General features: G+C 37.8%; 11 protein-coding genes across 11 annotated transcripts; 8 read left to right on the top strand and 3 right to left on the bottom strand.

The window, feature by feature from the left end:
• Positions 1-389: 389 nt before the first annotated feature.
• On the top strand, positions 390-1,637 carry EIN_092220 (hypothetical protein; the record flags this gene model as incomplete). The annotated part of the gene is made up of 1 exon (XM_004185955.1): positions 390-1,637. The coding sequence occupies one exon, from the start codon at positions 390-392 to the stop codon at positions 1,635-1,637; it is 1,248 nt and encodes a 415-aa protein (XP_004186003.1).
• Positions 1,638-2,393: 756 nt separating this feature from the next.
• Positions 2,394-4,254, top strand: EIN_092210 (serine/threonine protein phosphatase 2B catalytic subunit, putative; the record flags this gene model as incomplete). Its single annotated transcript, XM_004185954.1, has 4 exons — positions 2,394-2,478; positions 2,514-2,893; positions 2,947-3,778; positions 4,160-4,254. 4 exons carry the CDS (start codon positions 2,394-2,396, stop codon positions 4,252-4,254), a joined length of 1,392 nt encoding a protein of 463 aa, XP_004186002.1.
• Positions 4,255-4,530: 276 nt separating this feature from the next.
• EIN_092200 (ras guanine nucleotide exchange factor, slime mold, putative) lies at positions 4,531-6,810 on the top strand (the record flags this gene model as incomplete). Its single annotated transcript, XM_004185953.1, has 1 exon — positions 4,531-6,810. The coding sequence occupies one exon, from the start codon at positions 4,531-4,533 to the stop codon at positions 6,808-6,810; it is 2,280 nt and encodes a 759-aa protein (XP_004186001.1).
• A 450-nt stretch (positions 6,811-7,260) lies between these two features.
• EIN_092190 (hypothetical protein) lies at positions 7,261-8,799 on the bottom strand (the record flags this gene model as incomplete). The annotated part of the gene is made up of 1 exon (XM_004185952.1): positions 7,261-8,799. One exon carries the CDS (start codon positions 8,797-8,799, stop codon positions 7,261-7,263), a length of 1,539 nt encoding a protein of 512 aa, XP_004186000.1.
• A 656-nt stretch (positions 8,800-9,455) lies between these two features.
• Positions 9,456-10,379, top strand: EIN_092180 (hypothetical protein; the record flags this gene model as incomplete). Its single annotated transcript, XM_004185951.1, has 1 exon — positions 9,456-10,379. The coding sequence occupies one exon, from the start codon at positions 9,456-9,458 to the stop codon at positions 10,377-10,379; it is 924 nt and encodes a 307-aa protein (XP_004185999.1).
• Positions 10,380-10,775: 396 nt separating this feature from the next.
• Positions 10,776-12,938, top strand: EIN_092170 (hypothetical protein; the record flags this gene model as incomplete). The annotated part of the gene is made up of 1 exon (XM_004185950.1): positions 10,776-12,938. One exon carries the CDS (start codon positions 10,776-10,778, stop codon positions 12,936-12,938), a length of 2,163 nt encoding a protein of 720 aa, XP_004185998.1.
• A 304-nt stretch (positions 12,939-13,242) lies between these two features.
• Positions 13,243-13,875, top strand: EIN_092160 (60S ribosomal protein L10-1, putative; the record flags this gene model as incomplete). Its single annotated transcript, XM_004185949.1, has 1 exon — positions 13,243-13,875. One exon carries the CDS (start codon positions 13,243-13,245, stop codon positions 13,873-13,875), a length of 633 nt encoding a protein of 210 aa, XP_004185997.1.
• Positions 13,876-14,775: 900 nt separating this feature from the next.
• On the top strand, positions 14,776-15,462 carry EIN_092150 (hypothetical protein; the record flags this gene model as incomplete). The annotated part of the gene is made up of 1 exon (XM_004185948.1): positions 14,776-15,462. The coding sequence occupies one exon, from the start codon at positions 14,776-14,778 to the stop codon at positions 15,460-15,462; it is 687 nt and encodes a 228-aa protein (XP_004185996.1).
• A 157-nt stretch (positions 15,463-15,619) lies between these two features.
• Positions 15,620-16,399, bottom strand: EIN_092140 (hypothetical protein; the record flags this gene model as incomplete). Its single annotated transcript, XM_004185947.1, has 1 exon — positions 15,620-16,399. The coding sequence occupies one exon, from the start codon at positions 16,397-16,399 to the stop codon at positions 15,620-15,622; it is 780 nt and encodes a 259-aa protein (XP_004185995.1).
• A 459-nt stretch (positions 16,400-16,858) lies between these two features.
• Positions 16,859-17,845, top strand: EIN_092130 (40S ribosomal protein S4, putative; the record flags this gene model as incomplete). Its single annotated transcript, XM_004185946.1, has 1 exon — positions 16,859-17,845. The coding sequence occupies one exon, from the start codon at positions 16,859-16,861 to the stop codon at positions 17,843-17,845; it is 987 nt and encodes a 328-aa protein (XP_004185994.1).
• A 234-nt stretch (positions 17,846-18,079) lies between these two features.
• EIN_092120 (hypothetical protein) lies at positions 18,080-20,236 on the bottom strand (the record flags this gene model as incomplete). The annotated part of the gene is made up of 1 exon (XM_004185945.1): positions 18,080-20,236. The coding sequence occupies one exon, from the start codon at positions 20,234-20,236 to the stop codon at positions 18,080-18,082; it is 2,157 nt and encodes a 718-aa protein (XP_004185993.1).
• Between the last annotated feature and the right edge of the window lie 33 nt (positions 20,237-20,269).

Here is a 20,269-nt window from a genome sequence, read left to right as displayed (position 1 = left end):
CGATTGAATAGACTCCAAGAGTGAAGAGAGGGCTCAATAAAGAAACATTACCATGTAATTTACTCATAAATTGAAATAATTATTAAAACTAGTCATTTCCCTGTTACAAGCGATTGGTTGTCTACTGAAACTTGAAAAAGTTGTGAGCGCTCAAACTTTGAAAACTGAGTTCTTTCTCACGTCGTTATCCGGCATGTGAGACTCTCCATTTCAATTCATACCTTCAAGTCCATGCTAAACTATACATAAACTATAAATTAACCAATAATAAACTATACAAAAGAGGCATGCAAATATAGAAGACCAGTGGGACGAAGAAACGAGCAAATGAAAAAAGACGACGAGAACTTCAAATATAGAGTCGAACTGGAACTTAAAAACAGAAGAGGATGTCAACACTGCCAGCCGTCGTCTTGGATAATGGGACCGGATATACGAAAATTGGATATGCGGGGAATACTGAACCGTCGTATTTAATTCCGTCCATGATTGCTGTGGACTCGAGTGCGAATTTGAACACATGTCCGAAGTCGACCGAGGACTTTGATTTTTACATTGGAGAGGAGGCCGAGCAAGCGCCGAAGTCGTACACCAAAACGTTCCCATTGAAACATGGCCAAATAGAGAATTGGACATTGATGGAGATGTATTGGGAGCAAGCTATATTCAAATATTTGAGATGTGATCCGCAAGACCACTACTTCTTATTAACTGAACCCCCTATGAATCCCCCAGAGAACAGAGAATACCTTGCTGAAGTCTTCTTTGAAACATTTAACGTCCCGGGGATGTATATTGCCGTCCAAGCTGTGTTGGCTATAGTAGCTTCATGGTCAAGAAAGGGTGGAGATAAAGGAAGTGTCTTGACTGGAACTGTTATTGATTCAGGGGATGGAGTGACTCATATCATCCCAGTAGCTGAAGGATATGTCATTGGATCAGCTATTAAAAACATTCCACTTGCTGGGAAGGACATCACTGCATTCATCCAACAAATGCTCCTTGAACGTGAAGAACCAATTCCTCCATCGGAAAGAATGGAAATGGCACGAACGGTGAAGGAGAAGTATTCCTTTGTCTCGAAAGATATGGCTAAGGAATTTGCTATTATGGAAGAAGGAAAGGACGGAATGTCTTCATTCAAGAAACATGAGGCGAAAGACCCGATCACAAAGAAACCATACACTTTCGACGTCGGGTATGAACAATTCTTGGCACCAGAACTCTTCTTTAACCCAGAAATCTTCTCCTCAGACTTCACTACACCACTTGCAGATTTGGTCGACGATGTCGTGCAGGCGTGCCCTATCGATTGTAGAAGAGATTTGTATAAGAACATCATCTTGTCGGGAGGATCAACTATGTTCAAGGGTTTCGGAAAAAGACTCCAGAGAGATGTCAAGAGATTCACCGACTTCAGAACACAAAAAACAGTCGAATTGTCCGGTGGAAAACTCACCCCAAAAGCTACCGAAGTTAATGTCGTCACTTACCCATATCAAAGATACGCAGTTTGGTACGGCGGGTCTGTCATGGCAGAATTGCCAGTCTTCGTCCAGCACTGCCACTCGAAGGCCGAGTATGAAGAAAAGGGCCCATCCATCTGCCGTTATAACCACGTCTTTATGGCTTGCTAATTTCAGTCGTCATTGAAACGTTTTGTTTTACCATTTTTTTATTGTTTCGATATTATAAAGTTAATTTTTTTATTGTTCTTCTTATTGTTTGGTCTTTTTGATTATTATTATTATTATCTTAAAGAAAGTCAATGTCATATAATAATTAAAAGCTCTAAGATTTTAGGGAAAGAGATGTTAAATGTTTGTGAGGTTTATAGAATGAAGGATAAGGTATTTATGATGAATGAGAATAATAATATTTACTATAAATTAATAATAAAAAGTACGGAAAAAATGCCATGCGATGAAGTTTTCAAAACGGTTTTTTCTTTTATCCAAAACTTCAGGAAGAAAAAAAACACCTTTGTTAAATCTGTTTTAATCATTTTTAATAGAGTATATTTCCCGAAATGTTCCAGTATAATACAGCTGTTTTTTTTTGGTCACAAAACGAATCGTTATTTCTTTAATTCAAATCTTTTTTTAAAACCCCACTTTTAAAGTGATGACTTTCAGAAATGTATTATTTAGCATAAAACTAAACTAATAGAGCAATTATTTGGGAATTATCATACTTTAATTTTTTTTATCCAAAAAGTAAAGAAAAATAGAAATTGTCAACCCTTTGACTTATAATTGTGTTTTTCGGACAATTTGTATTGTTTTTTACCAAATCGTCTTGATAAAAAGTCTGATTTGATCTTTAAGTTAAAAATAGGTAATAAGTACTATAATTTATTAATTCATTTCAGGTATTTCGAATCTATCCAACGGATGGTACGTATTAAGCAACAAATGCTTTCCAATGAAAAAATATACCTTTCAATCTCTTCATTTCGTGATTTTCAACAATTTCAAAGTCGCTTGGAGATACATTCAAACTTGAAAATCCAGATATGATCTCCACCGACCTTCCACTTGACTCTTCAAACAAGTACGACCTCTCCGCGCTCGAACAAGTCTTTTTACAAGGAGGTCTAATCACCGAGTCAAGTCTCTTAAAACTCATAGAAGAAGCGTCGACCTATTTACGACTCGAGAAAAACGTCGTTGAGATCACTACAGACGCCCTTGTCTTTGGAGACTTCCATGGACAATACTTGGACTTACTTACACAAGTCGACGACGACTATTGGAAGACGGATCGACCAGAACACACGTTGGTGTTCTTAGGAGATTATGTTGATCGAGGGCAAATGTCATGTGAAGTGTTGATCACGTTACTCTGTATGAAAGTGAATGACCCAAAGAGGGTTGTGTTATTGCGAGGGAACGTTTGTTATATACCAGAGAATGCATTGAGGTGTGAAGTATCAATAACTCGTAGCATGAGAGTCGAACAATGACACAAGCGATGGGCTTCATGACTGAATGTAAAACAAAATACTCGTTGACACTCTATTTCACCTTCTGCGACTTGTTCGACACATTCCCACTCGCCGCTCTTGTCACTCGGAAGATCGGCAAATTCTTCCTGTGTCATGGAGGAATTTCCCCTAAAATGGCGAAGATAGAGGACATCAATAACATTTTCAGGTTCCAGGAACCGCCGAATGAAGGACTCTTTTGTGACATCTTATGGGCAGACCCCGTCACTGATAAGTTCTTGGACGAGAAACCAAAGTTCAAACAACACTTCGATAAGATCACCTTCCTCGAGAATAAAGAACGGAACTGTTCCTACTTGTTTGGATATCAGGCAATTGACGAGTTTTTGGCTTCGAATAACTGTATTGCGCTGATAAGAGGCCACCAATGTGCACCCGAGGGAGTTGAGATGCAGTTCTTTGGGAACGACGACTTGGAGTTTCCGTTGTGTTTCACAGTGTTTGGAGCGACGAAATATTCACTGAATAATGAGGGGGGTGTGATGCTTTTGGGGAACGAAGATATCGATATCAGTAAGTACCCGACAAGTAATGAAGATTTGATCTTCCAACCGGTCCTTGGGAATATCCTGTGGTACTCTACGGGCAAGTTAATGGAGTTTTTAGAAGACGGACTGAAGCGGTTGATATACTCTGCGTTCACGACGGTGCAGGAGGACATCGACACGCCTTTTAATACACCATCGAAGCGCGAGGATAAGCAGAAGGGGACTCCAAAAGTGTCAAAACTTGCTGAGATGACATTTGAAGAGCCCAGTTTGGGCTTTGGAAGTGATGAATGTAATAAAGACTTTTGTCTTGCACCGATCACGCTCAATTCATTTTCACCAGTGGGTCCCATGGGGTCGTATAATGTCATGAGCACTCCACTGAATGGAGGGAATAGGTTCAAAGAGATGGATTTGAAACAAAACTTTCAAGACTATCCCTCATCTTCTAAGAGAGTGATGTCGTCATTTGTCGACGTCAAATTCAAAAAGGATGGGACAAAGGACAAATTTCTCTTTGGGTCGTTTGAAGGGAATGACAGCTCTCCTTTCGACAAGAGAAGTCTTTTCAATTCGATATCAACACAGCAACCCACTTTATGTTTGTTCATTTTCATAATCTTTTTGAGTAGAATTCTGTTGTGGAGAATGTAATAACATCAAGACGAGAAAAAGATCGAGAAACGCATTCGTGAAGAATCAATACCAATTAGCTTGGACGAGTTAAGAAAGAAATTCCTTGAACTTAAGAAACAGTGAACCCATATCTCTTGTGTAATACATCAAAGTCTAATTTACGTTTATTATTCGGCTCGTCATGTTTCTTACTCAATGCAATTAATGTACTATATCTATAGTATAATTATACTATAATCATTTACTTACCTCCCAAAAAGACGTGAAATGCATTTAATTAAAATTGTATAATAAAATAACTATATTAAATGATACAATAAATGGGCTGTTTAAAAATAGAGAAGCAACAACGGAAACTGATAAATATAAGATCCTTTGAACTCCAAAATCTAATTCAGCATGAGCGTCCCATCTATGCCAGCTACTATGCCAACACAACCTCAAGAAGGTGTTCGAATAGGTCGCCGTTCGTTGAAACAGAGCATCATATCTCCAAACCAACCGACTGCGCCACGCCCAAGTAATTTGAATCAAACCACTGAAGTTCCACAAGCATCAACTCCTCAACAACAACCTAAGTCTTCGACGCCATCACTAAATCCAATATCAAGCCCGACATCGTCTTTCAATAAAATGGGCTCTGCGTCATACAATACGTCATCATACAAAAAAGGGACACACCAGTCAAGTATTAAAGAAGGTGAAGGGAGCTATACCGGATCACACGACGGGTCTTCACACTTCTCTGGGACGACACAAAACCCGGGGATTTACCCCAAAATAGAACTGCAAAAAGTCGAGGACTTACTTGGAGCGTTGAACGACCAGAACAAATATTACTTTGATATGGCCGAAGACCCCAAAGTGGAGAAGGTCGAGTTCAAGGAAAAGTACTCTGAAAATGACGGGAAGTGGCGGGAACAAATTTATAAGGACGTTCAAACGTATCAACGAGTGAAAGAGACAGTTTACCCGTTACACCGAACGATTGCGTTAGTGAAAGAACTTCAGCCTGGTGTTAAAAAGGTCAAGGAGAAGGTAACGAAGGAGAATATACTTGAGATGATCTTACAGCATCTGCATGTGAAGGGATATAACACGACACGAGGGGTCTTAGAGACGGAGAGTGGAGTGAAAACGCCGAAACACACGTTGAATAAGTCTGTTTTGTTATACACGTTATTCAACGCAATACACAACAGCGAACTTGTCTACGACCAAATTGTCGAGGACAAACACTACTCGGCTCAGAGCGTGAATGAACACTTCACATCGATTGGATTGGCTGCTTTAACACATGAAGCCGACGATTCAACGAAATTGTATGAAGACCCCGATGTCAAGAATATGAAGACCGTTGGCGATGTTACACTTGAGGACACTAATGACAAGAATATGAACTTGAACTCGATTGTATTCAGACTCACTGCTGTCGGCCCAAGAGCTGGAGTCTTTGTTAAGGCTGTTGGTATGTTTTTGACGACGATTACTACACCAGAAAAGTTCTTCTTGAAGCTGATGGAGAGACTGGACGTCCCCGAAGACTTTGAACCGGAGAACGGATGCGACAAAAACGTCTATAAGTCATCTGTCTCTTCTAAGGTAGCCGCAGTCATTAAGACGTGGATTGACTTGTACGCGATTTACTATGAGACCGATGAGAAGAAGGCGCTTGTCCGATTGATGGAAGAGCACTCGAAAATAGTTGATGGAGCGGTGTTAAATGTGATGAAAGGACGAATAGGGATCTTAAAGAAGTCGATAGAGGACGATCACAAGACGAAGGGCTTCAACCCGATGATTAAAAAGAATTGCATAGTCTTCCCATTGAAAAAGCCTGAGGAGAGCTCTGGGCAAACAAAACAGTTGCCGGACCAGAGTAAACTCAGTACGGAATTATTTAAACAGTTCTTCCCTAAAGTCCGCTTTTTGGATATCGACGATGATGTGATAGTCAGTCAATTTACTTATATGGAGGCGTTCATCTTTTACCAAATACGACCAAGTGAGTTCTTTGGTCAAGCATGGGCTAAAGTGAAGTATCGATATAAGGCACAACATATTCTTGAATCAACACAGATGTTTAACTTCATCTCGTCGTTCTTTGTCAATTTGTTCTTGAACACTACAGTGTTGGAAGAAAGAATTGCATTAGCGAAAAAGGTCTTGAGTATCGCTATTAAAGCACACGCTATCAAAAACTACGATTTACTCTATTCACTTGTTGGAGCACTAGGAGACTCTGCAGTGCATCGAATGAAAAGAACAATGGAGGCAGTCAATCAAGACCCACTGTGGGGACAATTCGAGAAACTCGGGATGCTCTTCCAAAAGAATTACTCCGGGTTTAGAGCGGAAGTGAAAGACATCTATTCAACTCCGTGTATCCCATTCATTGGAACGTATTTGACGGATTATACTTTCTTGGACGACGGAAATCCCGATATGGTCGGTGAAAAATTCAATTTGGATAAGAAGCTCCGACTGTATGAATGTATTAACAACGTCGTCAGATTCGAAGACACAAAGTACGACATCGTCGCTATCCCTCAAATCATTTGTTATATCAATAATTACTACTTCAGCGATGGAATACTCACAGACGAAAAACTCAAATACGACAAATCACTCAAGACCGAGCCAAGAGTCCCAAAACCAACAGCTCCTGTCGCTCAGTAAAAGAACTTTTTTTTAAGTCGTTGGTTCTCTGGTTTTCTTTTTATTATATATGACAAATTAAACTAAAACAACTAGTTCAGATTAATTGATACAAAATATAGTTTGAATTTAATAAAAATATTAATTTAAATTGAATGCCTTTTTCTATTTACAAAGTTTATTATAGTTTAGTGATTTTTTCTAGTATTATTAGTTTTGGAACTATTTACAAAAACTATTACAGGTTAATTTGTGAATTTGTAGTATTTTTATTTCTTTGTATAGTAAAATATAGTAAAATATAGTAAAATATAGTAAAATATAGTAAAATATAGTAAAATATAGTAAAATATAGTAAAATATAGTAAAATATAGTAAAATATAGTAAAATATAGTAAAATATAGTAAAATATAGTAAAATATAGTAAAATATAGTAAAATATAGTAAAATATAGTAAAAAAAGAAATGAATTACTTTTTCTTTGCATATTCATTGTATCTCCTAACATTGGCTGGATTGATTTGAGCAGCTTGTTGTCGCACTGCACTACTCATATCGCCAGTATTATGTGTAAAGTTATATTCCATTGTGTTTGCGAATTCCATGTAAGGTGTTTGCATTGTCTGAGTTGAGACTTGTTGGGCCATTCTGAAGTTTGAAAGGTTTTGTCGAGCTTGAAAAACATTTCCTTGGGCTTGTTGTCTTGAAGCTTCTCTGATATAATATGTCTGAAGTACTTCCCCGTTTAATTCATCCTTTTCTTTTTCGTCTGCGACTTCTATTGTCTTACTTATCACTCGAATTCCTTTCATCCCATTTGTCTTCTTGTATTTGACTTGGACTTGCACGGGGAAGTTCTTAATTTCTCCAAAGACTTTGATATCTTCTTCTCTTCTTAAAGCATACTTAAACTGATAAATTGACCCATCTGTCACATTCCCATAACTCACATTCTTCCGACTTGGACTCTCAGAATTTTGTTCCATGTCGATACATACAGCGGGGTGTAAATAGATCCCTATCACGACTTCACTGGCTATTAACACCTTATCTATGGCATCACCAAACGCAGTCTCTATCTGTGATGGCTCAACTACTAACACTTCACCGCCAGTAGCTACAGAACACTCTCCCAAGTCTTTCAATCCCGCATTGCACCCACTTAATGTGTTGATGTTGATCACTACACCATAGCTCTTTGCCAATTCTGATATTCTTGGATACAGCTTGTCTTCATCTATACCATTCTCTAATATCCCAATACCTACATTTGCCATCCCATCAGTGCATAAAATGACTTTCCCATTCTTCTGCTTGCCAGCTATAACAGAAGAGACCAACAAGGCTGGACCAAGTGCAGTCGACCCTTGTTCTTCTAATCCATCAATTGCTCTATAAATGGAACTCTTCGTCTCGGAAAGACTTTTTAAAGTCACTTTCTCTTTGGCAATATCAACTAAGGAATCAAAGTCGGTTAACATCTGTGACTTGACTACTATCGGCTTCTCGGTGCAGTCCCCATAGATCATAACTTCCTTGGAAAATTGGACTAAGCAGATTTTGGTGTTTGGCTTGGTTGCTGAAAGCGCCTTGATCTGCGATTTTAAAGCACTTTTGACGACATCAAGACGGGTCTGCATCCGCCCAAAATTGGAGTCGACATTAATGCTCATCGAGCCAGAAGTGTCGATACAATACACTAAAGTCGAGTCTTCTGCTGTTTCTGCTGTCTTTTGTTCAACGGGAGCTTCTAAGATGTAGTCGACTGTTTGTGTGTCGGGAAGTTCTTCGGGAAGGACATCAGCAATTTTGTTCTCCGTCCCACAAAACTTGCATTTCCACGACAAGTTCTCTATTTTATCCAAATAAGAGAATATCGAGTTGCAATGGGAACAAGTGATGGGGTCACCTACATGGATGGGGACGTTATCTTTTAAAAAGTCCAATTGAATAGATATAATGTTTGCATCTATTTGGTCGGGAGGGGGTGGCACACAACAAGAAGACATTTGGGGGTGTGGAATTGGCCCAGAAGGTGGGACTTGTTGACTGTGAGATGTGGAAGAGGCTTTTTCTGCTCTTTCTCGACGTACAAAGCGCGCTTTTTTGCTGGCGAAATCCATTGAATTGATGAAAAGAATATATACAGATAATACTTTTATAGCATCTTTTTTAAAGAAAATGTATGGTATCAATTCTTTGATTTTTTAAGTTAAAAAACAGTGGAATTTTTCATTTTGGTGGTTCATTGTCAAAATTTGCCGATTAAAAGAAATCAAAAACTTCAAAGTGTGAAGATTAAATAAAATTAGTTAAAATAAATTGTTTTTATTATTTAAAATCAATGATTATTATTATAATTTTATTATAATTATATTAAATATTTATAATAATAATAATAAATAATAAAATTTTAAATGATTTAAAAACATCATTGTTTAAAGACAATAGATATAAAACTTTGCAAAATGTTTTATATGATATATCATATAATTACTAATAATAAAATGACTTATGTTAATATTTATAAATTATTATTAATTAATTTTATTATTCATTATAATATAAAAAGATGAATAAATAATTATTTTAAATAGTAAAATAAATTAAAATAATAGCATTTGTTATTATGAAGGTCTTTGAACTGAAAAGTTAGACAAGCCAAATGAAGCGTGACAACTACTATGCAAAGTATATCGACGCTTTATACGAAGACAAATTAAATCACCCTGAAGATCTTGTTTTTGTTCTTCCTCATCAACTTGAAGTAGTTCGCAACAAAAACGTTGTAGTAGAGGTGATGATTGTCAATTACACCGAGAATGATTATGCGGTTGAGGTGGTGTGCGGGCCTCTTGATGTGCATGTAGTTGGAGTTGTGTCAACGTCGACAGAAACAACGAATGTCAGCTTTTTAGTGAAAGGTGATAATGCAAACAAAGTGAAAGAAACGGAACAACTCAATGTGGTGGTCAACTTGACATCATTGGAAGATGGCGAAGTCATGAACCGATACATCAAAACTGTTGTTGTTGACAAGGAAAAGGAAACTGAGCAACAAGAACAAATCTTGCCACAATACAATCAACAACAAATGGTTGCAGTGCGACAAGAAGATGCAGGCAACAACAAGACTTTTTGTGAAGTTCAAATTGAATTTGAAGGAGAAGAAGTTCTGAACAAAAGACAGCCACTCAAAGTCACCGTCAACAACAGAGACAAAAGAAATTTTCTTCTGAGCGCACACGAAGGCGGCGAGTTTACTGTCGAATTTCCATCAGAACCAATCACTAGTGGCTTGTCTGGAACACTCGACGGGTGTTATATCACTCTCAAAAATAACAAATCAAGTGAACGAAATTGCATCGTCTCATTCACCGACTTTAACACACAAAAACCAGTCTGCCAAACTATCGTCAGGTTCTCTACACACTCTCAAAAACAAAAAATCGACGCAAAAAAACATTACGACGTTGACTACAACGACTTCTTCACTAAACCACTACAACACAACGAAGAAGCACCACTACACAAGGAAGAGACTGAGTCCTCACTTGTTAGTTTGGATTTGAACGATGACGATGACTAAACACATCACGTCTGTGTATAATTAGATATGCGGTGTTGATTAAGCTTGTACCTGTATTATTTACAGTTGTTGTTTTCACATGAAGGAAATTACTTTCTGTTAACTAGATATTATAATATAAATATAATTATTTATATTATGTTGTGTTGTTGTTATTTTACTAAATTTATTAATTTATTAATTTAATTTTATAATAAATACTAGAAACTCCAATTCTTTTCACCACGAGTCAACATTTTCTCATTAAGTTATCTCAATATTTTGATTGTTTTTCTCACCAAAAACGCCATAGAGGAAGAACTCAATTTTTTTTGCCTCTCCAATATTTCTTCTTTTTAGACTTTAAAAACTTGAAGAATGATTCAAACAAAGAACTAGATTTCAAAATATTAATAAATGTCCCAACTTGTAGTTAAAGCAAAGTATAGCATCACCTCATCCTCACCAATTAAACTCTCATACCTTGAGGGAGAATCAATCAAAGTTATTGAACGCACCCCATGCGGCGTTTGGAAAGGAGAAGTGAATGACCAAAGTGGGTTGTTTCACATCTCCACTGTTGACATCCCCATTATAGAAAAGGTAGTTATGAACTATGATTTTACAAGTGCAGATAGTACTTGTATGAAAGCAAAAGCTGGCGAAGTGCTTACTGTTATAGAAAAAGGCGTTAAAATTGGATGGTTATATTGTCTACGTGGGTACGACTGTGGGTATGTACCCCAAAATTTCACGACAATAACTTCAGCAGATTATCCAACAGACTTTACACTAACTAAAGAAGTTATTAAACCACAACACATCCCATGTACTGTCTCAATTAAGTACACATATGAGCCACGAAGTGAAAAAGAACTTTCATTAGTCCCAGGTGATAAAGTCGAAGTCCTTTCGTTTGAGGGAATGTGGTGGTATGGACGTAAAGAGAATTCATTTGGATACTTTCCTGGAGAGTATTGTCAAGTCATTGGAGGAATACACAAAGAGGTCAAAAGTGAAGGAATTGTTTTGTTTGATTATGAAGCCAAAAATGATTTTGAGTTATCTGCGCACACTGGCGATGTCTTTTATATTGAGAGAGTAGTTGGGAGTTGGGCAGTAGTGTATGTAAATGAAGAGAGATACATCTTTCCGTCTAGTTATCTTTCATTGTTAAGTGAGTCTGATAAAAAGATCAAACAAGACACCGCAATTACTTTAAACGACTTTGTAGGTGGAGCCTCTGGACTTTTATCAGTCAAACAGAGTCAATTTGTAGTCGTCTTGTCGAACAAAACAAATGGGATGTCGTTATGTTATAAACATGAGAAGACTGGTCTAGTTCCCACTTCTAATTTAATGACTATAAGAGATGGCCAAGACTATTTGATAGTTGAAAAAACATTTGAAGCGAGAAATCAGAATGAAATTACTGTCACACAAGGACAAGCTTGGATAGTAGTGAAAATAATAGATGAAAATTGGGTCATTGGGAGAAGACTTGGCGTAGAAGGCTTTGTCCCAAGAGGCTTTGTGAAGATTCAAAAGTTCACTAAACCGTATAGAAAAGAGTATACCGAAGGCATCGCACATATCAACTCAACAACAAAGCCGAGGAAGAAAGATGTACCGGTCATAGTGATGCCCCAAGGCACTGTTCTAGAGAGAAAAGAAGAGAAATCGCCACGGAAAGGATTTTTTACACAACGAAAGAGGAAAGAGAAGAGTGAGGTTGATCATACTAAAGAGGCTTATGAAGAGAAGAAACAAACTATAATGAAAGCCAATACCTTAAAAATAGACAAACAAAAAGAAGAGCCGTTAAATGAACTTAAAGAACTCAACAAAGGGAAGAAAGAACCAATTAATGTCTTAAAGTGGTGCCCAATAGAACAACATCAAGACACTGTGAGTGGGATGCAGACTATTAATGAAACATATGAAGAAGATTATATCGACGAAGAGAAAGAGAAGTTGCGCGAAGAGAACGAATTACTGAAATTGGAGTTGGAGAAGACTAAACGCGAGAGGGACTTCCTTCAGAAAACTATCGACTCACAAAAGAGTGAAGTCGACGAGATTCGAAAGCAACACGAGAAGGACATCACACTCGTCGCGTCACTCCAACAAACCGTCCAAACACAAAAAACGGAAATTGAGAGTTTCAAGAAACAAAAGGCAGACAAACAAAAAGACGCGCCACCTCTTCTTGAGGAAGACGAAGTGATTTCCACACTCAAAAATCGTGTTGTCGAGCTTGAGAAGACCTTACTCGAGGAAAAGAAAGAGCGAGTCGAAGGTGATAAACTCAAGGCGATACAAAGTGGGATAGGTGATGGCGCAGTCACACAAATAGAAATCGACGTCTCAAGAAAAGACGTCGAGAAGCGTGTTTGTGGTCTGCAGAGTCGCATTAAAATACTCACCGTCGAGAATGAGAAACTGCGAAAAGATTCCTCTGGAAAGAAACTTGACTTAATCAAAATAGAAATGGAAGAAAAGATCAAAAGTGTTCGCGACGAGTTAGTAGTTATGCGACGACGTCTAGATTTAGTCGTTCGAGGGTACCAGAAGTCTTGAAAAACATTTTTTCGTTGTTAAAATGTTATTGTGTATTTTTTTATTGTTTTCAAATAGTTAATTAACTAATGCGTACTGATCAGTAATTTTAATTAAAGACTTACTATATAATACTTTATTACTATACAATACAATATATTGTATTGTATAGTATAATAGTATATACTATAATTATAGAATAAATATAGTATTTTCTAGTAATTAAGAAAGAAAGACAAAAGCTAAACAAATAAGTAAAAGAATTAATAAAAGGATTGACTAGATAGATTCACAAAAAGAGGGTTAGAACTGCGAATAGCACACAATGGGAAGAAGACCAGGAAGATGTTACAGAATGACTCGTGGGCATCCATACCCAAAGTCCAAATACTGCCGTGGTGTCCCCGACCCACGTATCAGACTTTTTGATATTGGAAACAGACAAGCGAGTGTCGACGAGTTTCCGTCATGTGTCCACATTGTTGGATTGGAACACGAAAACATTTCATCTGAAGCCATGGAAGCTGCTCGTGTCTCGATCAACAAAACTCTCATGAAATACGCTGGAAAAGATACTTATCACGTCAGAGTTAGAATTCATCCATATCACGTTCTCCGTATCAATAAGATGCTTTCGTGTGCTGGTGCCGATCGTCTGCAGACCGGTATGAGAGGTGCTTGGGGTAAGTCTTATGGCACATGCGCTCGTGTCAAAGTCAATCAGATCTTAGTCTCAGGAAGATGCAAGAAGGCATGCTTGGAGCCAATGATCAAGGCATTCAGACTCGCTTGCTACAAATTCCCAGGCAGACAAAAATTACTTGTCTCAAACAAATGGGGGTTCACTCCTTACAGACAAGAAGAGTTCCAAAAACTCAGAGAAGAAGGTAAAATCATCCCAGACGGTTCTTATTACAGATTAGTCACCCCAAAGGGTCCATTGCCAAAGGTTAATTAAGAAAGTCTCTTTGTTGGTTCCTTTCTAGTTTAGTATAGTATATGAGTAGTTTAGTATCTTGTAGACTCCAAATCGTTGAGTATAGTACATAGTATTATATTTTTATTATTATATATATAAAATATCTTTTGATGATTTTTAGGAAACACATGGAAAACGCCCGAAGTTGTAAAGACATTTTATATAATTTTATCATCAAAAACCCTAATGCGGTTTTTTGGGAATTATATAAATTAATTATAAAGTATAGTTTAAATAAAAACAAAATACATAACACTTTTAATTTTTGGTAAAAAATAAAAATAGAAGATTGATTTGAAGAACTCTTAATTTGAAATGTGAAAATTATAATAAATGAGAGGAATTAAGATTAATAAAAGTATAATTTACAAATTAATAATTTATAGTAAAAGAAGAACTAACATAACCCACAAAAAGAGAAAAATAGAACGGGTATTTTTAATGGATAAATCGATGCTATTTTGCCTTAACAATCTCGAGCAAAACGGGATATTCCCAATATTTCATTATTTTATTAAATGACAGAGCTCAACTTAAAAATCACAGTTTTGAGCGGGTGTGATTAATTTTGACAAACTACACAAACTAGTAATTAAAAGTATAAAATCTATACTGCACTTGTTTCAATAGGTAAATTTCTAACTCTTACTAGTAAAATAATCAAGGGTTGATAGGAACTGATTCTAATATAATAAAAATATAGTAATTTAATAATAAACGAATTAGAAATCAAATAGAAGTTCACACTTTTGAAGCGAAAAAAGACAACTTGTTCCCAAACCATCGCCCGTTTTGTTCCAACCCTTTTGAAAAAGAGAAAAGAGAAAAGAGAAGGGGATGAAAGCCCTAATTAACTGGGAAAAAGCATTCGTAACCAAAATGGACCCAACCAACCGCATGATGAGCCGACTTCAAGTGAATGATATGGTGGGGATGCCACAGATCTACGGTCAACCGCAGCCACAAGGAGTCTTTGTAGAGACCAAAGCCCCCGTCATGCAACAAAAGAAAGAGCGGAAGAAACGCGGCGAGCGGAAAGACGACCATCGCGTCGATCGTCATGAAGAGAACTTAAAGGAAATCGCACAAGAGATATATGTCCGGTGGAAGACCCGTAAGTTAGTGAAAGAGCGGAGCTACGATTTAGAACGCGCTGAAAAGAAAGCGGAGAAGCGATGGAAGAAAGAGACTGCCGAAGTGACGCGACTCTTTTACAAAGCTGCCATCATGGAAAACACTGTATTAGGTGATGAAGAGAGTATCGGTAAGAAGAGGAAGAAAGAGGCCAAAATCAAAGAAGACTGTCATCCTTATTTACTCTTCTGTAAAGAACATCGAGATGAATTGTCTGCAAAGTATGGAGGAAAAGAAGTCCTGTCTGTCTTGTCTGAGATGTGGAAGAAACTTGGACCGGAAGAGAAGAACAAATATATCGAAGTGGCAAAGAAAAACAAATTGAACAAAACAAAACAACAAGAGCAACAGCAACAACAAGGGATGATGACTATGCAAGACCAAGTCGGCATGCATCAACCCCCTCCTCAACAACAAGTCTTCATGTTTTAATGCTACTTGTTTCTTAGTTTTCTTTCTATAGTATATATACTCTTAATAAACTAAATGTATAGTTTAATTAAAATAACTAAAAAGGAACTACTAGATACTAATAATACTAATATTAATAATACTAATATTAATAATAATAAGAACAATCAATAGCAAATTACTTTTTGTGCTTCTTCGTCATTCTCTCGAGGACTCTGGCATTTCTTAACTTGTCACTTCCTTCAGTGAAGTCGGACTCTTTAAGCTTTCTCTTGCGTGGGCGAATCTTCTCACCCTTTAAGTTCTTGGAGAAGTTTCCTAAGGAGGCGGAAGACCTTTGAGCGATTTTGAGTAAAAGATCGGCATCTTTCCTTTTCATATAGCCATCCCGACCGATGGAGCCGGGGGTCATTTGTACTTTGGATAACATTTTGGAAAGCTTTTGACCTTTACGGGGCTTGGTCACTTGCTTCAATTTCTTCTCATTGACACCTTCGAAAGGATTGTCTGATAAACCAGCTTTATCTTCGACGATCCAGCCTTCATTTTCCTTTTTCATTTGCTTTGTAGAACCTTTTCCAAATCGTGGGACATAGGAATGAGTCTCTTGATTCCACACTTTCTGACTTCTTTTGGGCTTGACTATACCTTTGCGCTTGGCAAATAACTCCCATTTTGTGGGAGGCTTGGGGACTGGGACTTTCTTCTCGCGTGGGAATAACATCTCGGGAGTATCTAGAGAAACTACTTTTGCCATAAAAGGATCACTGCCGTCGTGGATGTCTTCACGAGAACGAATGTTCTGAATCAAGGCATTGGCTGCCTTCTGTGACATCGAACTAAAACACGCCCATTTGTCCTTTGAATACTCCTCAGCGTCGACATCCGCAGTGTTACTCACCATTAAATTACCAACATCTAACTCGTACGTGGAGTGCTTCGCTTCTTCTGTCTCCATTCTGCTTTTCTTTTTTGGTCTTTTTTTTTCAGGGTTTGACTTCCTTTAAAACGTCCATTGAACTCGTGGATTGCTCATGAGAACTAGTCAATTAAAAATTATAATAATTTAACTATTTTTTTAATATCTTTATTTAGCAAAGGATTTTGAACGGCATATTAATACTTTTGGTAAGTATTAGGGTTATTTCCATTTCATATTTATGAATATTGTAATCAATACCAATTATTGTCAACTGTAAATAAACTATTGTTAAATTATATTGAAACCATAAAAGTGGTTTACAAAATTCAATAAAGACGCAATAAGGAAATTCATTACCATCGACCAAATAGTCAATTTGCTCAAACAAAAAAATAAACTATAAGTGATAGTATACAAACTAAAGAAGGTAAGTAAAGTTGGGAGAGAGGATATTTAGGGTTGAACTGAAAAGTTTGCTACTTGCGAAATCACTCTATGGCTCGTGGAGATCGTCATCACTTGAAAAGACTTAATGCACCACACCACTGGATGTTGTCCAAGTTGGGAGGCACATTTGCACCAAAACCATCTGGAGGACCCCACGGGATGAAGGAGTGCCTTCCATTGATCTTGATCATGAGAAACAGATTGCACTATGCTTTGAACGCAAGAGAAGTCCAAATGATCTTGAAGAACAGAAACGTGAAAATTGACGGGAAGGTGAGAACTGACTCAAGATTCCCTGTTGGATTCATGGACGTCTTGTCTATCCCAAGAACCAAAGAGTACTTCAGACTTCTCTACAACACCAAGAGAAGATTCTGCCTTGTCCCATTGTCTAAAGAACAATCCACCATCAAGTTGTGCAAAGTCGAGAAGAGAACTCTCGGCACTTTTGGTATCCCATACATCATCACACACGACGGAAGAACCATCAGATACCCACACCCAGAAATTCAAGCCAATGATACCATCAAGCTTGATTTGGTCAACAACAAGATCGTCGATTTCGTCAAGTTCGACGTCGGAAACACAGCCATGTTGATTGGAGGAAACTCTATGGGAAGAATCGGTGTCGTCGTCAAGAGAGAAGTCCACCCAGGAAGCTTTGAAATTGTCCACATTAAGGACGCCAATGGTACCATCTTCACCACTAGACTTGCTAACGTCTTCATCATCGGTAAAGGAACTGAGACATTGGTCAACTTACCACTCGACCAAGGAATTAAGAAGCCTTTGATCAAGGCCGTCAACGAGAGAATTAGAAAGCTCAAATTGGCCAAACTCGGAAAGTTCAACAAATCCACTAAAGAACCAAAACAACTCAACCAGAACAAGCCAGTCGCTAAAAAGGAAGAGAAGGCTGAAGTCGAAGGTGAGAAGAAGGAAACTACTCAGCACAAGTTCAAGAGAACTGCTCCAGTCCCAAAGAAGGGTGCTAAGGGAAAGAAGGTCGCAGGCAGAAAGGTCGCTAAGAAGTAAGTGATGTCGTGAATTTATTTCAGGGTTCGGTATTTACCATTCTTTATAGTTATATTACTATTATTTTACTATTTGTTCTTCTGGATGACATTGTAAGCGGGTCTGATTAGTAATAGTAGTTTTAATAATAAAATATAGTATAGAATTGATTATAAAAATAGAATGCCACCTCATCAGACTTTGAACAGAAGTGTTAAGCTTTGAGCACTTTAAACGTCTTTAATGTAAGGAATGTCAGCAGACCGTTATTGCCGCCTTTTTACAGTTTTTCACGCCATCAGCGTTTTCGACGACGACGTCGAGACTCTTCTTCAGTTTGAAATAAGGCAAGTACCCGACTATTTTTGTTGGAGTTATTTCTTCATAACACACGATTTGTTTGTCACCTATGTATACAACAGGCTGCTCGCCAAATCCATTGCCAGTGATGGTGAAGAGCCCACTTTCATTTGCAGAATACTGGAGTGGAGTGATTGTTTCTATTTCGACGGTGGAGTCTATCCTAAGGAGAGCCTCACCAAATCCTTCAGTTGTTTTGATCTTCACCGTGCTTGGGGTTTGTACCGAGAATTTGAGTTCTCCCAAATTCTCGATTTTCTTCTTCGCCACTTTCTGCTTCGGCAGTTTGTCATCGGAATTTTCCTTGTGAATTTTGTCGAATAAGGAGAAGGTGGTGTTGCGTCTTTTCTCCTCTGTTGGTGTTGTTGTTGAGTCGCAATAATCAAAGCCATTTGAACCAGCCAACTTGAATACTCTGCTTTTACGGAACATAGTCATATTACTCTTCTTCTCGTCTACCAGTGGTTTGTTTTGGTCTTTAGTAGTAGTTATATTAGTGGGTGTTGATTGTGCCAGTGATAGTGTAGAGACTGTTTCCGTATTTTGTGGTACATCCAATTTTTTCGACTGGAGGGGAGTCATAGTACAAATATCTTTATCTTGTGGTTTCTCTTGTTTCTCATCATTTTTGTCACTTTCAAGGACACTCTTAACTTTCTCTCGTAAAGTCATTTTTGGTGTGTTTTCCATTTTCATGTCATTTAAAATTGTTTGAGGAATTTTTTCATTGTTTTCAATAAGCTCTTTGGGAGGGTCTTGGAGGTGTGAAGTTTCTCTTTGCTCCCCTTTTTGATCTTTCCGTTCAAAAACAGAGACTTCATCTTCATCACTGTCAGAAGACTCTTCGCTCTCACTTTCCTCCACACACTCGACTATTTGTATTTTGTGTTTATTGCCTATTGTCGATATCACTTTGATGATGTCCTTCTCCTTTTTGGCATCTATTAATTTGACTTTTTGGAGAACATCATCCGTCTTCTTGTTTTGCACTAAAACGTCCTTTTGAGAGATATCGAAGTATAAAATTGGCCCCGGAATATTAACTAACTTCTCTTTGTGATATATTTTAACGTCGACTACACACTCTTCTGGTCTAAATTGTGGAGGTATGTTAAAGAGTACAGTATGTCCATCAACTTGGAAATTAGTGTTAATCCCATTCACCACGATTCGAATATTTCTGTACGAACTTAATGTCACTTTTAACATCCCGCCCTTCAAAGGAATCATTGTACTTGACATGAATAGTACTTCTGGGTCGATGTCAAGCACCGAATCGATCTGTCCCAACACTTTCTCAAACGTTTTGATCTTATTGATCGACTCAAACAGTATATTTCTTTTGAAATAATTCATACTCCGCACTATATTCGACGACACCGTCGCCTCAGACCGCTTCTTCGGAGTATCAAAAACGTCGACCAAATGTTGTAAGTCGAGGACTTTCTGTGTTTTGGCTTTGACCACTTTAAGACTGTCCTCACATTTCTGGACATCCTTTTCTCGTGGAACATCCATCGAAAGGAGTTTGTCCATGAACAACTGGAATGTGAGGTATTCCTCCATGAAAGAGAGACACGTGTTGACAATTTGTGTTCGAAATATAACCACGGGATTCTCTTCGGCGTCCTTAGTTTGTTGTTTGAACTCAATTTCGTCGGTCACGGTACTAAAAATGAACTCGCAATATTTACACAGTGAAAATGTTCGCTCTTTGTGTGTCTTCTGGCGCACACAGTCCTGACATAGAATCGCGTCACAGCACTCACAAGTCATCACAAAGTTACTGTTGATACTTTTATTACACTCACTACACCTCTCTGATTTCAATATATTCACCATTGCAGTGGACAACCCACTTTTAACCTTTTCCATCCGACTCACGTCCTTGACAGGGGTGTTTAGCATCAACACCATTTTCTTCCTGCGGAGGTCTTCTTGCGTTCTAAACTCATTTCTACGCTCTTCAAAAATAATGTTATAATTATGCTTTGGAAGTGTCAAAGGTGTTGGACGGCAAAACGGGTACAAATACAGTGACTGATTCGACATTAAATTTTTGAGTTCATTTCAACTTGCTTTCTG

The sequence above is a fragment of the Entamoeba invadens genome (assembly GCF_000330505.1).
Source record: "Entamoeba invadens IP1 unplaced genomic scaffold scaff_1105074726227, whole genome shotgun sequence".
NCBI lineage: Eukaryota > Evosea > Mastigamoebida > Endamoebidae > Entamoeba > Entamoeba invadens.
Note: the sequence above shows the minus strand (reverse complement) of the source record. Positions and strands in the feature narration are given on the sequence as shown.